The sequence below is a fragment of the Lissotriton vulgaris genome, chromosome 8, assembly GCF_964263255.1.
Source record: "Lissotriton vulgaris chromosome 8, aLisVul1.2, whole genome shotgun sequence".
Taxonomy (NCBI): Eukaryota; Metazoa; Chordata; class Amphibia; order Caudata; family Salamandridae; genus Lissotriton; species Lissotriton vulgaris.
Window position 1 is genome coordinate 1,306,449,418 of NC_141696.1, and position 23,656 is coordinate 1,306,473,073.

The 23,656-nt window shown below is 51.5% G+C and overlaps 1 protein-coding gene across 3 annotated transcripts in view; it reads left to right on the top strand.

The window, feature by feature from the left end:
- SLC35F2 (solute carrier family 35 member F2) overlaps nucleotides 1–23,656 on the top strand; it is a 322,015-nt gene that overhangs the window by 98,734 nt on the left and 199,625 nt on the right. For 2 of the 3 annotated variants that reach the window (XM_086935238.1, XM_086935239.1), the window contains exon 2: nucleotides 20,241–20,416. In XM_086935238.1, the coding sequence (XP_086791364.1) occupies nucleotides 20,241–20,416 (176 nt within the window). Of the gene's footprint in view, nucleotides 1–1,478; nucleotides 1,593–20,240; nucleotides 20,417–23,656 lie in introns of those variants that run through there. The other variant, XM_086935240.1, reaches the window with a different exon arrangement.

Here is a 23,656-nt window from a genome sequence, read left to right on the forward strand (position 1 = left end):
GTATCCCTGAAGCCTGTTATTAATCGCTTTGTCCCCCTCACCCCACCTCTCTAAAGAAGCTTGCATATATTGCCCGTTATTCCCCCTGCTACTATTTCTTACCCCCCATTTTGATGATTCTTATGTATCACCTGTTGTCTAATTATAAAACCCTCTAACACCCCTGGTTCTTGTTCGCGCTTTATCTAAACCGTGAATAAATAAATAAAATAATACCTTTGCCTCGGCTTGTCAGTGCACACGTAAACCCTCCAGCTGTCCTGCCGAATAAGTTATGGGGGGGAAGAGTTCCTGCCCCTGTGTATCTAAAGGATGCATCTCGCCTCACAGGAAGGCAGGGGGCACACTCGTGCACGGGTTTCTTGTTTGTGCTAAGCTAATAGAAGCCTACTGCCCCGTCTCTCATATGCAAAAGAAACAATTGATGGATGGAATGCTGGACAATGCAAACATTCACCCCACTCACAAGGATCCGGGTTCAATCCATCATTCTTTTGCTCTCCACAGCTGTGACCCAGCCATATGCAAATCAGTCTTGACCCTGTTCCTTGTGGGAACATTCCTGCGTGACCTGCCAAGCCAGGTCTTCCTTGGCCTGGAAACAAGTATCCAGGGGCCGGTTTCAGGGCATCACCCCTCATCAGCCAGGCTATCTTGAATCCAGTGGTGTATTAGCACGGGACCCATTTCTGGGCATACCCATCCCTCAGCCTGCCTCCCCAGGATGCCTTCACCTGCCTGCCACTGCTGCCCAGCGCAGCCCCACCCGTGAACCGGCTAAGCCGGTCGCGCAGGTTGGGCTGCTGCTCACGCCCCTCCCAGCAGAACAGGTCCCTCGCGCCAGTGAGAGCGGATTTTCCCTCAGCCTGCATCCCATCCCTCTTTCTTCGATGTGCCGCATAATTTACCAGCGCTGTGACGTCTTCTGCGTGGCGGGGCGTGAAACTGAGAGTTGGAGTTCCCTCCCGGATTCAAGGTCCGACTTAATCTTCGTCTCCGAATCCGGAATCCGGCAGGATTCTCACAATGCGCGCGTGTTTGTGCGTCAAGTGTTTTTGCGTATGGCATTACCAGGGTGTCTTGGTATTATTTATGCGACAGCATCAGCGCTGTTTGAGCCGGATTTTAGTTTGACCTGGCGCGAGGAATAAAGAGGTACACATATAATAATTACTTCTCTGTAATCTCATTATCCCCACCCTTGTTCTCGCCTCACTATTACTCGTTAGAAACTAAAACGTGTTGGAAGCTCCTATGCTTTCGCATACAAAGAGCCCCGCCTGCCCTCGGGCCTGCGGTGTTTTGTTATCAACCAGGAAACCTTGAATACAATCTCTTGTACAGTGTGGTGTCTTTGTCTCGGCGGTTTTCATTGGGTGTGTTGTTTTTGTTCCGTCTGAGAGGTTGTTTCATTCATTTGCATTCCCTGGCTGCTGGCTCAGCTGGTTCCTGCTACTTCGTTGCAACGAGTCTGCAAACGGATCAAACTCGCTCCCAGGAACGATGACATCCACCTGTCCGTGCCCACCTGCTGCAGCCTCGAAGGCCTTCTCTGATTTACCGGGAAATATCCGGGAGACCCTCTGCACCTGGTAGGGACTTCGTCCTGGAACTATTTTCTTCACAATCCCAACACAGGGCACCAGACACCGGCAGTAGGCAAGAACCAGGCTGTCCTTAAAGCTGTGGGCCGCACACACTGGCAGCGAGTGAGGGCCAGGGCCTCTCACACTGGCAGCGAGTGAGGGCCTCACACACTGGCAGCGAGTGAGGGTCTCGCACACTGGCAGCGAGTGAGGGCCTCACACACTGGCAGCGAGTGAGGGCCTCACACACTGGCAGCGAGTGAGGGCCTCACACACTGGCAGCGAGTGAGGGCCAGGGCCTCTCACACTGGCAGCGAGTGAGGGCCTCACACACTGGCAGCGAGTGAGGGTCTCGCACACTGGCAGCGAGTGAGGGCCTCACACACTGGCAGCGAGTGAGGGCCTCACACACTGGCAGCGAGTGAGGGCCTCACACACTGGCAGCGAGTGAGGGCCAGGGCCTCTCACACTGGCAGCGAGTGAGGGCCTCACACACTGGCAGCGAGTGAGGGTCTCGCACACTGGCAGCGAGTGAGGGCCTCACACACTGGCAGCGAGTGAGGGCCTCACACACTGGCAGCGAGTGAGGGCCTCACACACTGGCAGCGAGTGAGGGTCTCGCACACTGGCAGTGAGTGAGGGCCTCACACACTGGCAGCGAGTGAGGGTCTCGCACACTGGCAGCGAGTGAGGGCCTCACACACTGGCAGCGAGTGAGGGTCTCGCACACTGGCAGCGAGTGAGGGCCTCACACACTGGCAGCGAGTGAGGGCCTCACACACTGGCAGCGAGTGAGGGCCTCACACACTGGCAGCGAGTGAGGGCCTCACACACTGGCAGCGAGTGAGGGTCTCACACACTGGCAGCGAGTGAGGGTCTTGCACACTGGCAGCGAGTGAGGGCCTCACACACTGGCAGCGAGTGAGGGTCTCACATACTGGCCACACACTGGCAGCGAGGGAGGGCCTCACACACTGGCAGCGAGTGAGGGCCGCCGACACTGGCAGCGAGTGAGGGTCTCGCACACTGGCAGCGAGTGAGGGCCGCAGACACTGGCAGCGAGTGAGGGCCGCAGACACTGGCAGCGAGTGAGGGCCGCAGACACTGGCAGCGAGTGAGGGCCTCACACACTGGCAGCGAGTGAGGGCCTCACACACTGGCAGCGAGTGAGGGCCTCACACGGTAAACATCGTTTACCACGAAGTTTTCACAACGCAGTACCTTTAGCACGCATCCCTTACAATGCAAGTCGTTACCACAACTTGCGCTGGAGGGCGCTAAAGGATAAAAAATAGTACATTTACTATCCCAACACCTTCCCTAGGGTCCACGGGGACTGGTGTTAGAATAGTAAATTATACTATTCGAAATCCGCACCCCCAACGCAAGTCGTGGTAACGAATTGCGTTGTATAAGGGATGCGTGGTAAAGGGATGCGTTGTGACGGTACGCGTTGTACCGTCATACATCCGCCTCACACACTGGCAGCGAGTGAGGACCTCACACACTGGCAGCGAGTGAGGGCCTAACACACTGGCAGCGAGTGAGGGCCGCAGACACTGGCAGCGAGTGAGGGCCGCAGACACTGGCAGCGAGTGAGGGCCGCAGACACTGGCAGCGAGTGAGGGCCGCAGACACTGGCAGCGAGTGAGGGCCGCGCACCCTGGCAGCGAGTGAGGGTCTCGCACACTGGCAGCGAGTGAGGGTCTCGCACACTGGCAGCGAGTGAAGGTCTCGCACACTGGCAGCGAGTGAGGGCCTCACACACTGGCAGCGAGTGAGGGCCTCACACACTGGCAGCGAGTGAGGGCCTCACACACTGGCAGCGAGTGAGGGCCTCACACACTGGCAGCGAGTGAGGGCCTCACACACTGGCAGCGAGTGAGGGCCTCACACACTGGCAGCGAGTGAGGGCCTCACACACTGGCAGCAAATGAGGGCCGCAGACACTGGCAGCGAGTGAGGGCCGCAGACACTGGCAGCGAGTGAATGCCGCAGACACTGGCAGCGAGTGAATGCCGCAGACACTGGCAGCGAGTGAATGCCGCAGACACTGGCAGCGAGTGAGGGCCGCAGACACTGGCAGCGAGTGAGGGCCGTAGACACTGGCAGCGAGTGAGGGCCTCGCACACTGGCAGCGAGTGAGGGCCTCACACACTGGCAGCGAGTGAGGGCCTCGCACACTGGCAGCGAGTGAGGGTCTCATACACTGGCAGCGAGTGAGGGTCTCGCACACTGGCAGCGAGTGAGGGTCTCGCACACTGGCAGCGAGTGAGGGCCTCACACACTGGCAGCGAGTGAGGGCCTCACACACTGGCAGCGAGTGAGGGCCTCACACACTGGCAGCGAGTGAGGGCCTCACACACTGGCCACACACTGGCAGCGAGGGAGGGCCTCATACACTGGCAGCGAGTGAGGGCCGCCGACACTGGCAGCGAGTGAGGGTCTCGCACACTGGCAGCGAGTGAGGGCCGCAGACAATGGCAGCGAGTGAGGGCCGCAGACACTGGCAGCGAGTGAGGGCCCCATACACTGGCAGCGAGTGAGGGCCTCACACACTGGCAGCGAGTGAGGGCCTCACACACTGGCAGCGAGTGAGGGCCTCACACACTGGCAGCGAGTGAGGGCCTCACACACTGGCAGCGAGTGAGGGCCTCACACACTGGCAGCGAGTGAGGGCCTCACACACTGGCAGCGAGTGAGGGCCGCAGACACTGGCAGCGAGTGAGGGCCGCAGACACTGGCAGCGAGTGAGGGCCGCAGACACTGGCAGCGAGTGAATGCCGCAGACACTGGCAGCGAGTGAGGGCCGCAGACACTGGCAGCGAGTGAGGGTCTCGCACACTGGCAGCGAGTGAGGGCCTCACACACTGGCAGCGAGTGAGGGCCTCACACACTGGCAGCGAGTGAGGGCCTCACACGGTAAACATCGTTTACCACGAAGTTTTCACAACGCAGTACCTTTTAGCACGCATCCCTTACAATGCAAGTCGTTACCACGACTTGCGCTGGAGGGCGCTAAAGGATAAAAAATAGTACATTTACTATCCCAACACCTTCCCTAGGGTCCACGGGGACTGGTGTTAGAATAGTAAATTATACTATTCGAAATCCGCACCCCCAACGCAAGTCGTGGTAACGACTTGCGTTGTATAAGGGATGCGTGGTAAAGGGATGCGTTGTGACGGTACGCGTTGTACCGTCATACATCCGCCTCACACACTGGCAGCGAGTGAGGACCTCACACACTGGCAGCGAGTGAGGGCCTCACACACTGGCAGCGAGTGAGGGCCGCAGACACTGGCAGCGAGTGAGGGCCGCAGACACTGGCAGCGAGTGAGGGCTGCAGACACTGGCAGCGAGTGAGGGCCGCAGACACTGGCAGCGAGTGAGGGCCGCAGACACTGGCAGCGAGTGAGGGACGCACACACTGGCAGCGAGTGAGGGACGCACACACTGGCAGCGAGTGAGGGCCGCACACACTGGCAGCGAGTGAGGGCCTCACACACTGGCAGCGAGTGAGGGCCTCACACACTGGCAGCGAGTGAGGGCCTCACACACTGGCAGCGAGTGAGGGCCTCACACACAGGCAGCGAGTGAGGGCCTCACACACAGGCAGCGAGTGAGGGCCTCACACACTGGCAGCGAGTGAGGGCCTCACACACTGGCAGCGAGTGAGGGCCTCACACACTGGCAGCGAGTGAGGGCCTCACACACTGGCAGCGAGTGAGGGCCTCACACACTGGCAGCGAGTGAGGGCCGCAGACACTGGCAGCGAGTGAGGGCCGCAGACACTGGCAGCGAGTGAGGGCCGCAGACACTGGCAGCGAGTGAGGGCCGCAGACACTGGCAGCGAGTGAGGGCCGCAGACACTGGCAGCGAGTGAGGGCCGCAGACACTGGCAGCGAGTGAGGGCCGCAGACACTGGCAGCGAGTGAGGGTCTTGCACACTGGCAGCGAGTGAGGGCCTCACACACTGGCAGCGAGTGAGGGTCTCACACACTGGCCACACACTGGCAGCGAGGGAGGGCCTCACACACTGGCAGCGAGTGAGGGCCGCCGACACTGGCAGCGAGTGAGGGTCTCGCACACTGGCAGCGAGTGAGGGCCGCAGACACTGGCAGCGAGTGAGGGCCGCAGACACTAGCAGCGAGTGAGGGCCGCAGACACTGGCAGCGAGTGAGGGCCTCACACACTGGCAGCGAGTGAGGGCCTCACACACTGGCAGCGAGTGAGGGCCTCACACGGTAAACATCGTTTACCACGAAGTTTTCACAACGCAGTACCTTTAGCACGCATCCCTTACAATGCAAGTCGTTACCACAACTTGCGCTGGAGGGCGCTAAAGGATAAAAAATAGTACATTTACTATCCCAACACCTTCCCTAGGGTCCACGGGGACTGGTGTTAGAATAGTAAATTATACTATTCGAAATCCGCACCCCCAACGCAAGTCGTGGTAACGAATTGCGTTGTATAAGGGATGCGTGGTAAAGGGATGCGTTGTGACGGTACGCGTTGTACCGTCATACATCCGCCTCACACACTGGCAGCGAGTGAGGACCTCACACACTGGCAGCGAGTGAGGGCCTCACACACTGGCAGCGAGTGAGGGCCGCAGACACTGGCAGCGAGTGAGGGCCGCAGACACTGGCAGCGAGTGAGGGCCGCAGACACTGGCAGCGAGTGAGGGCCGCAGACACTGGCAGCGAGTGAGGGCCGCACACACTGGCAGCGAGTGAGGGCCGCGCACACTGGCAGCGAGTGAGGGTCTCGCACACTGGCAGCGAGTGAGGGTCTCGCACACTGGCAGCGAGTGAAGGTCTCGCACACTGGCAGCGAGTGAGGGCCTCACACACTGGCAGCGAGTGAGGGCCTCACACACTGGCAGCGAGTGAGGGCCTCACACACTGGCAGCGAGTGAGGGCCTCACACACTGGCAGCGAGTGAGGGCCTCACACACTGGCAGCGAGTGAGGGCCTCACACACTGGCAGCAAATGAGGGCCGCAGACACTGGCAGCGAGTGAGGGCCGCAGACACTGGCAGCGAGGGAATGCCGCAGACACTGGCAGCGAGTGAATGCCGCAGACACTGGCAGCGAGTGAATGCCGCAGACACTGGCAGCGAGTGAGGGCCGCAGACACTGGCAGCGAGTGAGGGCCGTAGACACTGGCAGCGAGTGAGGGTCTCGCACACTGGCAGCGAGTGAGGGCCTCACACACTGGCAGCGAGTGAGGGCCTCGCACACTGGCAGCGAGTGAGGGTCTCATACACTGGCAGCGAGTGAGGGTCTCGCACACTGGCAGCGAGTGAGGGTCTCGCACACTGGCAGCGAGTGAGGGCCTCACACACTGGCAGCGAGTGAGGGCCTCACACACTGGCAGCGAGTGAGGGCCTCACACACTGGCCACACACTGGCAGCGAGGGAGGGCCTCATACACTGGCAGCGAGTGAGGGCCGCCGACACTGGCAGCGAGTGAGGGTCTCGCACACTGGCAGCGAGTGAGGGCCGCAGACAATGGCAGCGAGTGAGGGCCGCAGACACTGGCAGCGAGTGAGGGCCCCATACACTGGCAGCGAGTGAGGGCCTCACACACTGGCAGCGAGTGAGGGCCTCACACACTGGCAGCGAGTGAGGGCCTCACACACTGGCAGCGAGTGAGGGCCTCACACACTGGCAGCGAGTGAGGGCCTCACACACTGGCAGCGAGTGAGGGCCTCACACACTGGCAGCGAGTGAGGGCCTCACACACTGGCAGCGAGTGAGGGCCTCACACACTGGCAGCGAGTGAGGGCCGCAGACACTGGCAGCGAGTGAGGGCCGCAGACACTGGCAGCGAGTGAGGGCCGCAGACACTGGCAGCAAGTGAGGGCCGCAGACACTGGCAGCGAGTGAGGGCCGCAGACACTGGCAGCGAGTGAATGCCGCAGACACTGGCAGCGAGTGAAAGCCGCAGACACTGGCAGTGAGTGAGGGCCGCAGACACTGGCAGCGAGTGAGGGTCTCGCACACTGGCAGCGAGTGAGGGCCTCACACACTGGCAGCGAGTGAGGGCCTCACACACTGGCAGCGAGTGAGGGCCTCACACGGTAAACATCGTTTACCACGAAGTTTTCACAACGCAGTACCTTTTAGCACGCATCCCTTACAATGCAAGTCGTTACCACGACTTGCGCTGGAGGGCGCTAAAGGATAAAAAATAGTACATTTACTATCCCAACACCTTCCCTAGGGTCCACGGGGACTGGTGTTAGAATAGTAAATTATACTATTCGAAATCCGCACCCCCAACGCAAGTCGTGGTAACGAATTGCGTTGTATAAGGGATGCGTGGTAAAGGGATGCGTTGTGACGGTACGCGTTGTACCGTCATACATCCGCCTCACACACTGGCAGCGAGTGAGGACCTCACACACTGGCAGCGAGTGAGGGCCTCACACACTGGCAGCGAGTGAGGGCCTCACACACTGGCAGCGAGTGAGGGCCGCAGACACTGGCAGCGAGTGAGGGCCGCAGACACTGGCAGCGAGTGAATGCCGCAGACACTGGCAGCGAGTGAAAGCCGCAGACACTGGCAGTGAGTGAGGGCCGCAGACACTGGCAGCGAGTGAGGGTCTCGCACACTGGCAGCGAGTGAGGGCCTCACACACTGGCAGCGAGTGAGGGCCTCACACACTGGCAGCGAGTGAGGGCCTCACACGGTAAACATCGTTTACCACGAAGTTTTCACAACGCAGTACCTTTTAGCACGCATCCCTTACAATGCAAGTCGTTACCACGACTTGCGCTGGAGGGCGCTAAAGGATAAAAAATAGTACATTTACTATCCCAACACCTTCCCTAGGGTCCACGGGGACTGGTGTTAGAATAGTAAATTATACTATTCGAAATCCGCACCCCCAACGCAAGTCGTGGTAACGAATTGCGTTGTATAAGGGATGCGTGGTAAAGGGATGCGTTGTGACGGTACGCGTTGTACCGTCATACATCCGCCTCACACACTGGCAGCGAGTGAGGACCTCACACACTGGCAGCGAGTGAGGGCCTCACACACTGGCAGCGAGTGAGGGCCTCACACACTGGCAGCGAGTGAGGGCCGCAGACACTGGCAGCGAGTGAGGGCCGCAGACACTGGCAGCGAGTGAGGGCTGCAGACACTGGCAGCGAGTGAGGGCCGCAGACACTGGCAGCGAGTGAGGGCCGCAGACACTGGCAGCGAGTGAGGGCCGCACACACTGGCAGCGAGTGAGGGCCTCACACACTGGCAGCGAGTGAGGGCCTCACACACTGGCAGCGAGTGAGGGCCTCACACACTGGTAGCGAGTGAGGGCCTCACACACAGGCAGCGAGTGAGGGCCTCACACACAGGCAGCGAGTGAGGGCCTCACACACTGGCAGCGAGTGAGGGCCTCACACACTGGCAGCGAGTGAGGGCCTCACACACTGGCAGCGAGTGAGGGCCTCACACACTGGCAGCGAGTGAGGGCCGCAGACACTGGCAGCGAGTGAGGGCCGCAGACACTGGCAGCGAGTGAGGGCCGCAGACACTGGCAGCGAGTGAGGGCCGCAGACACTGGCAGCGAGTGAGGGCCGCAGACACTGCCACAAATGACAGGTCCCAGACCCTGGCAGCAGGTGAGGCCTGGCTCAGACCCTGGCAGCAGGTGAGGCCTGGCTCAGACCCTGGCAGCAGGTGAGGCCTGGCTCAGACCCTGGCAGCAGGTGAGGCCTGGCTCAGACCCTGGCAGCAGGTGAGGCCTGGCTCAGACCCTGGCAGCAGGTGAGGCCTGGCTCAGACCCTGGCAGCAGGTGAGGCCTGGCTCAGACCCTGGCAACAGGTGAAACCCCCGACCTTGGCGGCAGGTGAGGCCTCAGACCCCGGCGGCAGGCGAGGCCTGGTTCAGACCCCGGCGGCAGGCGAGGCCTGGTTCAGACCCCGGCGGCAGGCGAGGCCTGGTTCAGACCCCGGCGGCAGGCGAGGCCTGGTTCAGACCCCGGCGGCAGGCGAGGCCTGGTTCAGACCCCGGCGGCAGGCGAGGCCTGGCTCAGGACCCCGGCGGCAGGCGAGGCCTGGCTCAGGACCCCGGCGGCAGGCGAGGCCTGGCTCAGGACCCCGGCGGCAGGCGAGGCCTGGCTCAGGACCCCGGCGGCAGGCGAGGCCTGGCTCAGGACCCCGGCGGCAGGCGAGGCCTGGCTCAGGACCCCGGCGGCAGGCGAGGCCTGGCTCAGGACCCCGGCGGCAGGCGAGGCCTCAGGCGCTGCGAGCAGGTGTGGGTTGCAGACATCTGATGTGGGTCCCTAGCACTATGGCAAGCCAGACGTAGTGTTTTCAAAGGCTCCAGACCCTTTCAGCAAGCCCAAGCTACACAATCATGAAAGCTGGGTTGGATAAGGCGTGTGTGGCGGAGCAGTTATGCTGTGTATGACTGGAATTAAATGTTGTTCTTGGCAACCACGTTTGTGTTAAGCGTCTGTGTGTGGTACGAACAAGAAAGCTCTGCACATTGGCAGTAGAAGGCACGTGCTTTTCTCCCATAAAAAAAACACAGTTGTAACGATGTAACCAGTCTCGTAAATTTTACAATTTATTTAGCTCTAATGTTATTGGTAAAATTTTAAATGGCAATATTACTGTGAACATTTTTTTGGGGTGTGTTATATGATAGTGCTTAGTACAACACATGCTTAAAAATGTCTACCATTTTTATACTGCAGATCAGATGATGAAATTAAAGTAATTTGCAAAATAACCACACAGTCTGTGTTTGTAAAGGAATCATATGCATATTATTGCACTGGCTATGCTGGTGTGTTTGTGCCTCTTAGCGCTGTACCTCGACTGATGTGGGAGTACGACACAGCAAAGACATTTATTCGAAGTGCAAGGGGGCTTCTGATAGGGTAATACTGCACCTGGAACTCAAAATACCACTGCGCACTATAATTTCGGAGCATAGTTTTGCCACAGTATTCTAAGTAAAGAATATCACTCCGCAACATGGGACTGATGCCCCCAGTATCGCACAGCCCAATGTCCCCCTCAACTTGGACCAGACAGCAGAGAAGTTCAACGCCTGGATCAGCCACGCCGCCAACTGAGTAGCTCTCACCAAACTAGCCAAAATGCTTAGACCTACCAAACGAGTTAGCTGGTACACTCTGGAACTCAGCACGTCGAACCGCAGGCGCAAACAACTGGAAAGAAGATGGCGCACTAGCAGGAACCACACCAACCAAGCCACTTTAAAATCTGCTCATAACGAATACCACCGCCAGCTCAAAGCTCCAAATAGAGGCCCTGCCCCACTGGATCAAGACCAGTTCTAGCCAAACCAAGGAACTCTTCACCATCGTCAAAGAGTTCTCCTGCCCGTCAGCCATCGAAAATTCAATCCCCCTTCTCACGGGAACTCTGCTACGTCCAGGCTGGCCACTTCCACAAGAAGACAGCAACCATCTATAGAAACTTCGATCCCCAACCCTCTGACCTCCTCAGCACTCCATGGACCACCACCAACCACTCGCTCACCGCATGGGAACAACTCTGCACCCCAAGCACCACCACTCTTATGAACTCCATCCACTCAGGAGTAACCCTGGGCAATGAACTCCGCTCCCGGAGTTTGCGGAGGTTTGTTAACTAGCATTCCATTAAAACCATGGAATTCAGGCAAAAAATCCATTCCTCCACGTAATGGAGCCAGCTACTAAACTGCAACCACAAATGCTTTGATAAAAGCAAATTTACATGTTTAAAAGCATATAACCAATTCACCAAAGTGAACTCTGGAAATGAAAAATATCAGGCAATGAGAGAGGTGTTGATTTTGGGGCCCCCCAACCTAGGGGTAGGACCAAGCAGATGCCTTGAACACAAAGAGCATATCATGCTGAACGATTCAGTGGTGGTTCCACCCTCTTAGGACCACCCCAAGTACAGTTATGGGCAAAAATACAATTCCAACCAAAGTCAAATGCAAAAGCATTGAAATTATTACATCAAGCTGCAGGTCAATGCTTTTACATGTGACTGATGAGGGACACATAGTAACAACTAGTTGAACTTCAGCTCTTTGTAGAATTATTTTGATATTGGATACTATAGTATTCACTGCCCACTGCTAATCTCGTCCCATAATGCTTTGCAGGGCCTTTGGTTGGGATTGTATTTTTGCCCATAACTTTGCTTGGGGTGGTCCTAAGAGGATGGGACCACCACCGAACCATTCAGAAAGATGTGCCCTTTGTTTTCAAGGTCTGTGCTTGGTTCTCCCCCTAGGTTAGGAAGGATCCCAAAATCATCACCTCTATCATTGTGTGCTAAATTTTAATTTTCACTTTTGTGAAATGACTTTATGCATTTTAGCATGTAAAGACAGAAATACTTGTTTTTTTAATCAAAAGTATATGAGGTTTCTGTCTTATTAATTGGCGTCCGACAGAGCGAAGGTTCAAAATTGGAATTCACAGAGTTTTTTATCAACTTTGTGGAATTCCGCGGAGTAGTACTCCGCCAATTACGCCCACCCCTACTCAGGAGCACCCACGACCTATGCCCCCTCCACCTCTTCAACACCGGAACACCTCTATAACCACGGCCACCTTCCCTGACCTCTGGACACTTGCGGAGGTTGGACCCCTCCTTAAGAAACCTTCAGCAGACCTTGGCGAACTCCAGGCCAATGTCCTAGAGATTGTCATCAACCTCAAACTCACCAAACACTTGGAGAGACACCACCTACTGGACCGTTCCCAATCAGGTTTCCGAGCCAACCACAGCACGAGACAGACCTGATTGCCACATCAGACAACAGCCGACCCCTACTCAACAGAGGAGAATCAGTCCCCTGATCCTGCTGGTCCTCTCCACAGCCTTCGACACAGTCTCCCACCATACACTCATCGATCGACTACACCAGATCGGAATCACATTGGATGGATGGCTTAATTTCTCATGGGGCGCACTCATGGAGTCCGCCTCTCTCCCCTCTCCTCACAACCCAATCACGCCATCTGCTGCATACCGCAAGGCTCATCTCTCAGTCCAACCCTCTTCAACATCTACATGACACCACTTGCAGATATTGTCAGATTGCAATACATCAACATCACCTCCTACACTTACAATACCCAGCTCGTCCTCTCGCTCTTAGCAGACCCCACCTCGACAAAAAACACTTTCCACAATTTCATTAAGAATGTCTCAGCCTGGATGAAGGCATCTGCCTGAAGCTCAACATGGACACAACTGAAATTCTGAACTTCAATAGACACACTGCCCTCTGCAATAACTCCTGGTGGCCGGCAGAGCTCAGACCCACTCCCATGCCGAAAGACCACACTCGCAACCTCTGTATCATCTTGAACTGTGAACTCTTTTTTTTTTTTTTTTTTTTTTTGTATTTTTTTTTTTTTGAAACCTTTATTGTGCAACATAAGCATACAGGTACGGGCCCACAACCATACAGGCCGGCCTCGGAGACAGTTGTTAGCACAAAAAGTAAGGATAGAGCAGCCCAGCAGTCCCAAAGACAAAATGCGGCAAGTGTCCAGGACATGACATATGGAAAGAGGGACCGCCGGGTACAGGAGGAGTTAGGTTAATTTTAAATTTTGTAGATAAGAAGGATCAGACGCATTCAATCCACCGAAAGCACATGGCAGGCAATGAAACCAGCAAGTTAGCAACAAAACAAGGAAGAATAATTGAAAAATCAGCAGAAAATAATACTCATCAGGATAATAGCACATTCAAACAGTACATGCTGGCCATCGCCCGCCCCACGGACTTAGAACACCCAAATCCACGAAAGTAACAGGATCAACAGCGGAGAGAATAAGCAGCGCTACACCTAAACACCTGACTGACCAGAGAGAAAAAGGAAAAGTAAAGAGAAACCAAGAAGAGAGAAGAGAAATAAGGCCAATAGAAACTGAAACTAAACAAAATCCCCACCCCCCAACCCCCACCCTGCACGCATGCGGAGGCTACGGCCTACCCCCCCCCTAGCAGTGTGCCTGTCGCCCATAAATCAAACCCGAAATTTAGAAACAGAAAAGGGAAGAAGAAAAGGAAAAGAAGTAACTTAGTACACATAAGACCGGAGGAGGGCCATACGGATACACCCAAAACTACCAGCATGTATTACTCTGGCCGCCCGTTCCCAGACCCCGTTACCGATACAAGACCAATGTTCAATATCCCCGGCAGTCCATCAGCATCCCAGCAGTACGAGCGAAAACAATCCTGACATGAGAGGAGACACCCTCAACCTTGCCCCCCTGCGATGCGATGCAGCGACATAGTCCAGCCTCATGGTAGACATCTTGGAAGAAGCGAGCGAACAAAGTGACCACATCAGAGTGGGGGGATGTCCACTGAACTGTGAACTCTTGATGAAAAGTCAGGTCGCTGCCGTTTCCTCATTCTGCTTCCACAAGCACTGCATGCTCTGCAAAGACTTCAAGTGGCTCCCCATCAGCACCAAGAAATAGGTGATGCAGGCCCTCCTCATCAGCCGACTAGATTACGGCAACACACTCTATGTAGCCACCACCACCAAACTCATGTAGGGACGCCATATGATCCAGAATGCAACTGCCAGACGGATCATCAACCTGCCCAAGAGAACCCACATCACCAAGCACCTGACGGACCACCACTGGTTCCCTTCCAGGACGAGATGGCATTTCAAGCTTCTGACCCACACCTAAAAAGCCCTCCACGACCAAGGACGTGCCTACATTAACCACTGCCTGCATTTCCACTGATCTACCAGGAATCTCCGCTCTGCACACCTCACCCTCTCACAGATAACACATATTCACAGCTGCCACTCCAAAGGACACTCCTTTTCCCCCTTCGACAGTAAAGCCTGGAATGCCCTCCCCCTACACCTCCACACCGCACCCTCGCTTACCCACTTCAGAAAGATACTCAAGAGTTGGCTTTTTAGACTGATACCTGTAGCACCACACCTGGGCACCCTTTTCGGTGAAAAGTTGTGCAATACAAGTATGTATTGATTGATTGATGACATGAATAAAAATCAGGGTTACATCAGCATAAACATATCGCTCAGTTCCAAAAAACACAGTGGTAATGTGCAAGAATCCTTGGTGTTGATACACCCTTCCATAACCAACCCCTATACCAGTTCAGCGGGTTGCTACTCGTACAGCTGATATGTAAAGCACACAGGTACAGCCTAACTGGGAATGGCATTCCAGACAATGTTGCTGCTATTGCATTGCTAATTGCACTTTCAAGTTAAACGTAGACAACCGACTACACGATGGGAGCTGATGGTTGTGATAATATGAACATCACTAGTATTTATAAGTACAGAGCTGCAGCTTTTCTTTCGTTGCAAATGCTGGATGATGCAAAGCAGGGAAGTCCTAGAAAGTGAAACTTAATCAGTCTTCGAACATGATACTGCCTTGCCATGTGGGAAATGTTTAGATTATGGAAAGGGCTCGTTCTGCAGGAGAACAAGCCATATTAAATTACAGTTGAATAATACATATGAAGGTGGTAGCCTGACGAGATGCTTTGACATGACCACCTGGCTTTATCCAGGGCTGCCAGGACACTGGTGACTGTTCCCAGTCTTAGTGGTATGTGACATTGGCTCCTAGTTGCGCTGCTTGCAAGAATCAAGGAGTCAAACGTAACCGATTTAAGGTAGCGGTTTCAAATCAGTATTAAGAATCAGTCTTTGGAAGTGGTGTCCCAATACAAACATTTAAGGGGTGTATTTCAAAACAATTAACCTACTAATGAACTTCCAAAACTCTAGGCAGCTAAAGCTACAAAGGTATGTGACGGGCTACTTTGATTTTTTTTTTTTTTTAGCTCTTTAGGCAGGCAAACATTGATGCATTCTTAAAAGTCTATCCTGCCAAGATTCCTGGTATTTTACTTTATACCTTTTAATTTGATCGAACTGCTGATTACCATATCTCATCGCAGGTTGAAAGCTCAATTTGGAATTATTACCTGATAATTAGGAAAGGCTGCTCGGGGAAAGCGTTGAAGTTATAGCGAAGCTTGCATCATATTTTTCAGGGATGTGATCAAATAATGCAGACATTCTTTTTTTTTTTTCCTAAACACCTAGTGATCCACTGTCCCTAAAGCATCTAGTTTGCGATGAATTGTCAGTGCTACGTACTGATTCGCTGTAACATTCTGCAAAAATGCTGCTAGAATTTGATCAAGTTTGGTTTGATTCATTTGAGTATGAAATGCCTACGACTTTATTCAGGTAATGTTTATAAAAAACGATCAAAGTTCAAGATTAACAACGTTTTTAAAAGATTGGGATTACTTTGTACATATCTGCCTAATCACGGCGTGTAATATAATCTCAAACCAATTTAGATATATATATTTCTCGTAAAAAAGTAGTTTTTTTTTAGAACAGAAGGTTTACAGATAGCGGATATCTTGTGGTTCAGTCTTTCATCTTCTACTGCGAGGAAATGTAATGTTTTGTGTTTGCCCTATACAGGACTTGAATAAAGAATGTAATATTCATCTGCCCTGGAGTGGCTGCAAATTGCCACGTCACAGCCTTGAGTGAAGAAGATCTTGAACTCCCTTTTTGTGTCAGTCTTTTCTTCTTAATTTAGAGCCTGTGTTTTTGAAATGCTTTCTGATCTTATCTAAGGGACACATTGCCTCAATTACTTAGGAGGACAAGACCGTCCTTACCCCGCACTGGGCGTTACTATCATATAGATTATATAACGCGTCCACATGGGCGTAAAGTGTTCTTGGTTCCTAAGTCCAGCCTCTTTGGGAATTGACAAAGCTGACCATTTTCAGTCTTTCAGGCCACATTAAAACGCCTTTCTGGTCTATGATGGTTTTGATGCTTCGATACAGATCTTGAAGTGCAATTCTGACTCTGCTAATATAGTGCTTGATTCACTGGCATGCTGTCACCCAGCAGATATATTCTCGTATGCGTTCTACAAGCTTTTCTGGAGATGTAAAAGCTACAGTTGTGGACATAACATTTGCTGGGGAATGCCTATTCAGTGAAAAGGCATACTCCTTCCTAGAATGCTTAATGCTTTAAGTACAGCAGAGCTGTGGCTTGCTTGATTGGCCTCCCCTCCCCAGTGAGGCAGTTCCATCAGCAGTGCAAAAATATTCTTGGATCTTCCTAGGCACAGGCTACCTGGCAGCACCAGTCTTAGGTCTTTATCCAGATGCTCCAAATGATATACAGCTTCCACTACTTCTGCTGCCCCCAGCACACACGGTCTTCCTCCCCACCCCTTAGTCTACCTGTGTTTCCCTCAGGACAGCCCTCCTTACACCAAGACATGTTCTCTGGTACATGCCTCAAGGTGGAAGTTCTTGCCCTGCTCTACAATGGAGCCACAGAGGTGGTACCTAAAAAGGAAACTGCACAGGCTTTGACCCCCTTTATTTCTTATTTCCAAAGGAGGAGGGAAGCTTGAGACCAATCCTTGACCTCCATCTTCTAAATCTTTATATTCGACAGTACAAGTTCAAGATGCTGTCCCTGAGCCTTGGTCCACCAGCCCTCAATAGAGATTTGTGGCTGGTATGCATGGATCTCAAAGATGCCTATTTTTATCTTCCAGTTCTCCCTGCCCACAGGCATTACCTGAGGTTTACTGTGGGATCCCATATCAAGTGCTGTTGTGGTGACTTCACTATGAAGGTCAGGGGTCCATGCATTTCCATATTTAGATGACTGTATGATGAAAGCAGGGTCTCTGATACTGGTCAAGGAACATCGCCAGCACACTATGAACAGTCAGCACAACTTGGTCTTTACAATCCAGGCCGAGCATTCTCATCTCATCCACACGCAAAGACTGTTCTCCATAGTAGCATTGCTGGACATGAGCAACAAAAAGGCCTTTCATCCTTCTCAAAGGATTGTGGCTAGACAAGAGATGATTTCTGAATCAAATTTGGATGCTGGGTTTGCACATCTTCCACCTGCTGGGTCTGATGGTCTTTTGCATTTTGTTGGTGCCTCACACTAGCTGGCATATGAGAGCCCTTCAGTGGTACCTGAGAAAGCAGTAGTTCTAACACTAAAGATGTCTTTTCAGCCTGATCTGTCTCTTCAAGTTCATTCATCCGAATGTGGGCAGGTGGATAAGCCCTGCCAACCTTCTAGTAGGTAACTTCTTCAGCTCTCTGCAGGTGCTAGCTACCATAGTCGCTGACACCTCCTTGCTGGGCTGGTACACCCATTGATTGACATTACGGTGTGGGGCCTTTTTTTGTGTTGGAGCAGCACCTATCAACCGTCATCATCCAGGATCGCTTGATTCCAGTGGCATGGAGAGCACGGGACTCACGTATGAGCATACCCGTCCCACTCGGGTTGACAAATACAAAAACAACAATTGACGGACGGAATGTTGCACAATGGCAAAACATTCACCCCCCAGTCACAAATCTGGGTTTAATCCATTGTTATTTTGCTCAATACACCACCCCAGTTCAGACATGGCCATATGCAAATCAGTCTTGATCCTGTGCCTCATGGGAACAGTCCAGTCCGAACTGCCAAGCCATGTCTTTGCTGGACAGGAATCAAGCATCTTAGGACCGGTTTCTGGCTATCAGCCGTCATCAGCCAGGATAGCTTGATTCCAGTGGCATAGAGAGCACAGGACTCGCGTCTGAGCATACCCGTCCCACTCAGGGTGACAAATGCAAAAACAATTGATGGATGGAATGATGCACAATGGCAAAAAATTCACCCCCAGTCACAGATCTGGGTTTAATCCATCGTTATTTTGCTCACCACACCACCCAGTTCAGACATGGCCATATGCAAATCAGTCTTGACCCTGTGCCTCATGGGAATAGTCCAGCCCGAACTGCCAAGCCATGTCTTCCCTGGACCGGAATCAACCACCGACCATAGCTGGTTCTTATACCTGGCAGCTCAAGCTGGTTAGGGTGTCTTAGTTGTGTGGGGTCCACTTTGTCTGTTTCCTACACGGCCCATAGGTGCTTATCCATGGACTGCCTTAACCCCTTTGCTGCGGCGGCTATTACGCCGCAGCGCTAAAGGGGCGGGGCGGCCGCGCGGCGGCCGCATGCTGGTGACAGAACCGCTCCGTCACCAGCCGCGGTTGAGCTATGCTGGTGACGGAGCGGTTCCGTCATGACCCGCCCCGCTCATTAGAACGCCCGTGCAGGCGCGAAATCAGCGCCGCGCAGGCGCGGCGGCTGGGCCATGACGGAACCGCTCCGTCATCAGCACAGCCCAACTGTAGCTGATGACGGAGCGGTTCCGTCATCAGCAGGGGAGGGGTTAAAACAGCAGATGTACTCATGATGGAAACTGTATCGCATTCCTTGGTATTGCGTTATATGGTACGACCAAAGATGTCATTCAAGAGGTAATTTGTGATGTCATCTGTGACATTATGAAGGGATGACAAAGTTACGGGGGGAGGATGGTAGAATTATCTGTCAAGTGGTTTGAACCAAAACCATAACATCAGTTCATCGAAGGTTTTTGCTGGAATTTGGTTGAATAGCTATATATTCGCCTTCTTGGTTTGTGCAGGTTTTGTTGTTAGCCTTTTAAGTATTGGACTGACGCACAAGAGGCTCAGATTTGGACCTTTATATTGTCAGTGACGTATTTACTGTATGTAGACAATTGCAGCAATGTAAATATTATACACTCTGCAACAGCGACTCTATAGTTTATGGTTAAGTTGTACTTCACGTTGAAAGAGCTCTTTTTATAACCCGTTAATAACCATGGCCCTGTTTCACAAAGCTACAGAAAAGCAAACTATAAATGCACATCCGACTGATCGTGGCACATTTCAGGCAGGTCTGTCATCTACTGAAAAAATATTTTGGGGGTGGTGAAAAGTTGCATTGTCCATTGAAACTCACTGTGCTCTCCTGTACAGCAAAAGCTGCTGACAGAAATAACACAAATGTGGCATAAAGCTAAAGCTTAGTCTGACGTGGGGTCTTTTTTAGTGTTGTCTCGTAAATGCATTAATCAGCTTTTGAGCAAATTAAAAAAAAAACATGGTAGATATTTCGCCATATCTAGCAGTTGGGTTCTTTAAGGAGTTGGCAAAATATAATGTAAGTGAAATATTGGATCTCATTGGGATGGATGCTTTTTCCTCACATTAGTTGACTATTTTGCGTGAAACAATAGTACCCTTTTATGAGCCTCACTGAAATAAAAACTCTAATGCAAATGCTGTTCTACTCATTTCACTTGGGAAACAAAATATGGAGAATTTGCTGGGACATACAAGTTGGGGGAACTGACCTCTAAAAACTCCAGAAAAGGGCAAAGATGTGTCGGTGTCTGTAAAACCACCAGCTACCCGCCTGCTCCAGGGCTCAGGGATGCACAAGTCCCGGCCAAATTAGTAGGGTTTGGGGACACAATCGAAGTAGTGGGGCTTTTCCAGCTCTTTTTGTTTCACTAGTTTAATTCACCATTATTCATATGACATGACTTTACCAATTGCATCTCTTTCCCCTTGTACTCTTTACAAACTTTGTTTTTATTGACAAATTGTGTGAATGTGTTTTTGAGATTGTTTAAATAAAGTAGACTTTTGAACCTTCATTTTCTCTCTTCTGTATTTTCTTTTTCAGGTATGTTTTGAAAACCGTCGCCTTGGGCCAAATGTTATCTCTTTTTATTTGTGGCACTGCTGTCACCAGCCAGTTTTTAGCGGACAAATTCAAAGTCAACACTCCAGTACTACAAAGTTTTATCAACTATTGTTTACTTTTTCTAATTTATACTACCATCTTGGCATTCAGGACAGGTATGTGAACTTTACCAACTATCTTTGTTTGCAAAGGGTACCTGTGGGAATCCTGCAATTGCATTGATGACTTTAGTACTTTTGGAAAAGTTAAGGGATTAGGGATTGTGTTAGGGGACAATACAACCACTAAAATTGTGTCTGTAATTTCAAATATCGGTGATTTTAATACGGTCAACTGCCTGCTCCTATTTATACTGCTTGTGATCTTGAAAACATGATGACTTCATTTAGTCAGGCATTATCATTAGCAATTCCTAATATTGCATATACATTTAATTTATGGCGATATAGTAGGGAAGACTTGCCCGGTGTATTTATTGAATAATATACTTGAATATTTTAGTTTTGATAATATCCATCATCAGTTCTCCATTTCATCCAGCTAAATGTGTATCATTAGTTTCCCTTTTGAGTAGTTATGCTATTTGGCAATACCTTGGGAATATATTGATCAGTCCCCTTTCAGCAAATGGGAAGACATTTAGGATTCTGTTGTAGTGTAGTTCCTATATTCCCAATAGGCTCTGTGCATTGGAATAATATATCCTGTAGCTTAGACGTAGGACTGAGGTCTACTAGGTCTCTACCGAATATATTAGTCTTAATTGTGAGTGCCAGCTAGCTCAGAGGCCACTAGAAACTTTCTCGAATTCACAAGAAGGGATTAGTTTCTGACAACCGCATAAGCATGACAACTTTGTTTCCCAAGAATAAGAAATGTATCTCTAGAGTCGCGGAAACAATAGATAGATATTTCACTCAGTCAATCGTGCATGCTTCGTTTCACCAGAGGTGCAGAGAAATAGAGAGACTGGCGTTTTCAATAAAAAGTATTTATAGAACAGTCTTCTTTCTCATGCGGAGGAAATGAACTGCTACAATCGTAATACTGGTTGCAAAGTACAATGCGTACAGTACGAAGAGTATTATAAAATAATACTGTAAAAGCATGATATGGTTTCTAAGCCATAAAATACATAGAATACATACATTAATAAATAAAGACAAAAAAGTACTCAACTGGTGCTTCTAAAATACGCCTACCCCAGTGTACCTAACCTAGGTCTAGTAAAAGGGCAGAAGTGAGGTGTAGCTTAGTTTCAGTATTCTTTTGCCAAGAATCTATTCCAAGAATTCTCTAAGGGTCTAATCAGCTCCGTACCTCGGTTTTAGAATGAAGGAGGTCTGGTATCTCTCTCTCAGGACTCGATTTCCCAACAACCCGCAAGGGTAGGTTGGAAACACTGGAGTTGGATTTCTCAGCAGGAGAAAAGACAGCGTCTCCCTCAGTGCGTCTGCTGGAGGGTCGGCTTCCTTCGGCACTTGCTGCGGCGAGATAAGTCGGGCAAGTAGATAGTCGAACTACTCCAAACCACCGTGTGTTTGCCTGGGCAAGTGTGGGCATATTTATACCTTAAAGGTGCCGAGATTGACATAAGGTTGGACATAATAACGTCATCAAAGACTCAGTTCTTTGAAAACTCCATGAGTTCTTGGATAAATCAATATTCAAGCAGGGGGAAGTCCCTGACTGCTGAAGACGGGTTTTTCCAAGAAATCGTTGTGGATTTTCGGAACTAGTGGAAGTAGCCATGCCGTATTTGGACTGCATAGACTAAGTCTAAATATGGTTATGATTTCTATGCCTATATAAGGATGGGGTGATTTATACCTATATATGGGTATGAATCGGGAAAATTACACTAGGGTCCTAAAACGCTACACAACACTGTAGCATTTTTGGCCTGGAACATTTGTAGGAGAGCATACCACTTTAGGGCAGCTTGTACCCCTTTGTGCTATGAAGGTTCTGATTTCTGCCTCAACCAATCTCTGGGTCTTTGCCTTCGAGCCTAGTGTTTTTGAGGCACTAGCAGCTTTCCAGCACATTGCTCGTCAACCAGCGTGCTGGGTCTGTGAATTTACTAATATTCTAGCTTTGTTAAGTGTGATTGTGATTATTATAACACAGTCTTATTGGCTGTGTTGCCAGTCCCCTACTGAGTTTAATCCTGGTTCTTCCCCTGTTCAATTTTTTTTGGTACATTTCCATACGGTGTGGTAGAGGTATGCTGCTTCTGCTCCACATCTAGTTCTGGGAATTTAGTGTCTATTGTCTGGAGATGATTGGGCGTTGGGTATGTCCGGTCAGGTAAATAAACTGAATGTACTTGAATTATGCATTCTTTGAACCCTGTGCGGGAAATCCCTTAGCCTTGTTCTAGTAATCATCTGAGATGGCTTTACCATTGTCAGATCTCCTGTGATTTCTCACTTCCTTCAACTGTATAGCAACAGTGTGCATAGTTGGGTCATAACCTTGCGTCCTGCACCTCTTGTGGAAAGTTGATGCTTTGTGGTTCATCATATTCACATCACCATGTTTTAGGTACAGCATTGATAAGATGACCATGCAGCATAAACTGATTTGGTGGTATGTTATGCAAGTGCATCAAGTTATTAAATGTGCAAAATTTCCCTGCTTTAAAGAAATCCTCCACTTGGTTTATACCTGCCTTGACCAAACTTTTTCAGAAGCCTTCTACACCTCTCACTCAATCTAAGTCTAAGCTATCTCACAGGATAGTGATGTTCCATGCCCATCAGTCCTAGAAGCACCTGATTTGTGGGCATTATCCCCTAGATAGCCGTTGACACTGAATGGGTCCTAAAACTTGTTGGATGATAAGATTTCAGCAGTTTAGCTAGTGATCTCATCACCCTTTGTAATTGTGCTGCTATATAATAATACTAGAAGCCCAGAACCCTTAATCATCCCTACGCAAGCGGCAAGTTCAGTTTGGTAATGATTACTTTCTTCCTGCCCTCCACCTATATACATTCTGTTTTTAAAGTAGACCATCTTTTGAGGGGGTGCAAGATGGCCCGGCTGCAAAATGGTCATCACTCTGTGAGGCTCTGCCGGCCGGAACATTTATCCGACGATTATCACTGCCCACGGGAGGCTGAGGACCAGGGGAACGATTTCTGCACCGACACTCAACATGGGGGTAGGAGTCTCTCAGCGATGCGATGCCCGACCCCGGAATACTGCTGTGGACTGGGAGGGTGGGGTGGCCTGTTGACTTGACTCGGGTGCACAGCCTTCATGGCGGCGCACCGAGATACGCCGGAGCAGTGACGGAGAGATGGTGGGTGCACAGGGGACGCCGTGAGCCCCTGTGGTCTCTGCCAGCGGAGGGTGCATCCGCAATTTCTGCCTGCTGCGAAGGAGTG